General features: G+C 54.0%; 1 protein-coding gene across 4 annotated transcripts in view; it reads left to right on the plus strand.

Moving 5' to 3' along the window:
* The window catches only part of GUCD1 (guanylyl cyclase domain containing 1), a 19,477-nt gene that overhangs the window by 7,738 nt on the left and 8,895 nt on the right, over positions 1 to 2,844 (plus strand). Inside the window, exons 1-2 of one of the 4 annotated variants that reach the window (XM_034642031.1) lie at positions 389 to 1,366; positions 2,296 to 2,461. The exons of 2 other annotated variants lie outside the window; for them this stretch is intronic. In XM_034642031.1, coding sequence (XP_034497922.1) covers positions 1,356 to 1,366; positions 2,296 to 2,461 — 177 coding nt within the window. In that variant the 5' untranslated portion in view covers positions 389 to 1,355. Of the gene's footprint in view, positions 1 to 388; positions 1,367 to 2,295; positions 2,462 to 2,844 lie in introns of those variants that run through there. One more of the 4 variants, XM_034642032.1, reaches the window with a different exon arrangement.

Below are 2,844 nucleotides of genomic sequence, written 5' to 3' on the forward strand. Positions count from 1 at the left end.
AGATGAGGAAACAGCGTGGGCTGAGTTTTCACGTGCTGAGTGAGTGTCATGAAAGAGCAGTGAGTGGTGATTGCAAAAGGGAAGTCCCTCCCATTTCTTCAGACTCTGAACTTCGTCCGGATTCATGGGATCCCAGAGTAGGAGGTTCCAGTAGACCACGTTCCAGCTGGCCCCCGCCTTAGCACCTCATTGCATGCTGTTCCTCTCTGTCTGTGTTCCTTGACTCTCACTCTCTAAGGCACACCGCTGCCATTTCCCCAACCTAGCCCTCTGTTTTTCTCTTACCCTTGCTTGTTTTTACTGACCACCAGTACAGGAATCTGTTTGTGTCACTTAACCACCATATCTCCAGTTCACATGCCAGGTACTGGGCTCTTGAGAAATATTTGTTGATGAATGACTGAATCAGACCAAAGTTCCCCACTTTAGAGATAGCCAGACTCAGTCCAGCAAGAGGAAGTCAGTTGCTAAGCCCACAGCCAGTCTGTGACAGAGCTGGGGCTAAAATGCTGAGGCCGGGCCCTTTCTACTCCTCCACACTGTTTGGCAAGAACAGACTGAGAAGTCACCTAGGGTAGCATTGCACATACAGATTACATGACAGTCTTCCTTCCTTCTAACCGTGGACTTCATACTTTGCTGGCCATAGGGGCTTTGGAGTTGGGCAAACCTTCAGAGGCCTCATGAATTCAACATGAATATCTGCTGAGCATCTCCCATGTGTCTGCCCTGTGCCAGCCTCCTTGGAGGTCCCACCAAAAAGAGAGTTCTGAGAGAGAGGCCTATAGGGCTAGGAGTAAATGTAGTGGGGGGCTAGGCATGACAGAGGCAACGTCATTGAGAAGTCACATCTAAAGGCAGGAGTTAGGCTAGGCACCTGGGAGGCTAGGAGAGTTCAGGCAGGGGAAGAGGTGTGCAAAGGCCCTGGGGCATAAGGGATCACAGCAGGTGAAGGTTCTGCCTAGAGATTGGCCCAGTGAGGACGAGAGGAGGTGAGAAGGCAGAGGGTACTGGGGCGGCAGCCATGAAGCCATTGTCCTATGAAATAGAGGAACCAACCCACTGGAGGATTTTGTGTGGGGCTGACCTACTCTGACTGGTGTTTGGGGGAGATTACTGCTACTGTAAGGAGAATGGGTTTGGGGCACCCTAGAAGCTATTTGCTGGCCCCTGAACAGCCCCTACAGGATCTGAGTAGGAGCCAATGACGGTGGCCTCAGTGGGGGTGGCAGTGACAGGCACAATGCCAAGGGTCTGTGACTTCCTTGTGTTGCCACGCAGGAGACTTTGTGCAGCTGTCCGTGCCCATCATCCAGCAGCTCTACCACTGGGACTGCGGCCTGGCCTGCTCCAAGATGGTTCTGCGGTGAGTGGGCAGGCCCAAGCCCTCCCTATCTACACCATCTGCTCTGGCTGGAAGCAGAGACGGAGAGACCTGGGTGGGATTCATCACCATATGGCTTTTCTTGGTTGGGGCTTACAGGAGGCCCAGCTTCTATCCAGTCTTGGTCCCATCTGCAAAAGCAAGCAAAGGGTGGATGAGGCCTTCCAGTAGGATAGGCTATCTGAGGATAGCCAGGGAAGTCCCAGGTGCCCGGGCCTGGTCCACAGAGTGACCCTGTCATTGGGGCACCGGACCATCCAACCTCATGCTCCTGGAAGACTGTGTCACTAGGGAGCCAACTGTTGAACTAAGGCTGTGTGAATATCACAGGACCTGGACCATCAGAGCATAGAGTGCCATAGTCATNACCTCATGCTCCTGGAAGACTGTGTCACTAGGGAGCCAACTGTTGAACTAAGGCTGTGTGAATATCACAGGAACCTGGACCATCAGAGCATAGAGTGCCATAGTCATGTCTTTGTAGATTTTTCAGGCAGCTGCCAGAAACCACAGAGCAACTTGTCACTTACCTGTTTTCTTTCCTGGAATTCCAGGCAAGATAGTATTCAACCAAAGGGTTCTATGTCTGAAACTTAGAAGACCACTGATGTCCAAGCATCTCATCCTAGAGATGAGGCTAGTGAGGCCAGAGAGGTTGGCAACTTGCCCGAAGTTGCACAACCTTCAGGAGATTCAAGAAGCAGAATCCTTGACTCTGGGGCCAACGTGGTAGCCCAGGAAGCCTCAGGTTGTGCCCAAGAAGTAGGCAAGATACAGGATTTCATGACAAAGGATGGAAACTTTCGGGGAGTGGGAGCTCGGTTAGTGGCTGGTGGGCCCCTGGGAGGAGGGTGACCCCGGCCAGCTTCCCCGCGTAAGCAAGCCAACCTCAGCAGCCCATCTGCCCACAGGTACCTGGGCCACCTGGACGACAGTGAGTTCGAGAGTGCCCTGCAGGAGCTGCGGCTGACCAGGAGCATCTGGACCATCGACCTGGCCTACCTGATGCGCCACTTCGGCGTGAGGCACCGCTTCTGCACTCAGACCCTGGGCGTCGACAAGGGCTACAAGAACCAGGTGCACGCAGCCACCAGGCCTTCCCCCAGGTCCAGTAGTTGAAAGGGGGCATGGTCAAGGCCTGGACACCCGAGTGGACACTCAGGTGTGCAGAGATGAGGGAGCAGCAGCAGATACCCTATGGGCAGGACTTTCGATCTAGTCAGACTAGGTGACTTGGGGTCCAGCCCGCTCAGAGCACCTGAGCAGTGAGCCTCCTGCTGCCTGCACGTGTGGAGGAGCGTCTCAGGCTGCCTTTCTACACCCTTCCCTCCTGTCGCTCAGGGTCCAGGGCCTCAGAGCATGTCACCGTGACCTGACCCTGCCACCACTTGCCCATTTTCTTCCTTTTCACAGGGACACATGGCTCCAAGCTGGATAATTGGTATTCTGGAAAAAAAAAA

The sequence above is a fragment of the Ailuropoda melanoleuca genome, chromosome 14 (assembly GCF_002007445.2).
Source record: "Ailuropoda melanoleuca isolate Jingjing chromosome 14, ASM200744v2, whole genome shotgun sequence".
In the NCBI taxonomy this organism is placed as follows: domain Eukaryota; kingdom Metazoa; phylum Chordata; class Mammalia; order Carnivora; family Ursidae; genus Ailuropoda; species Ailuropoda melanoleuca.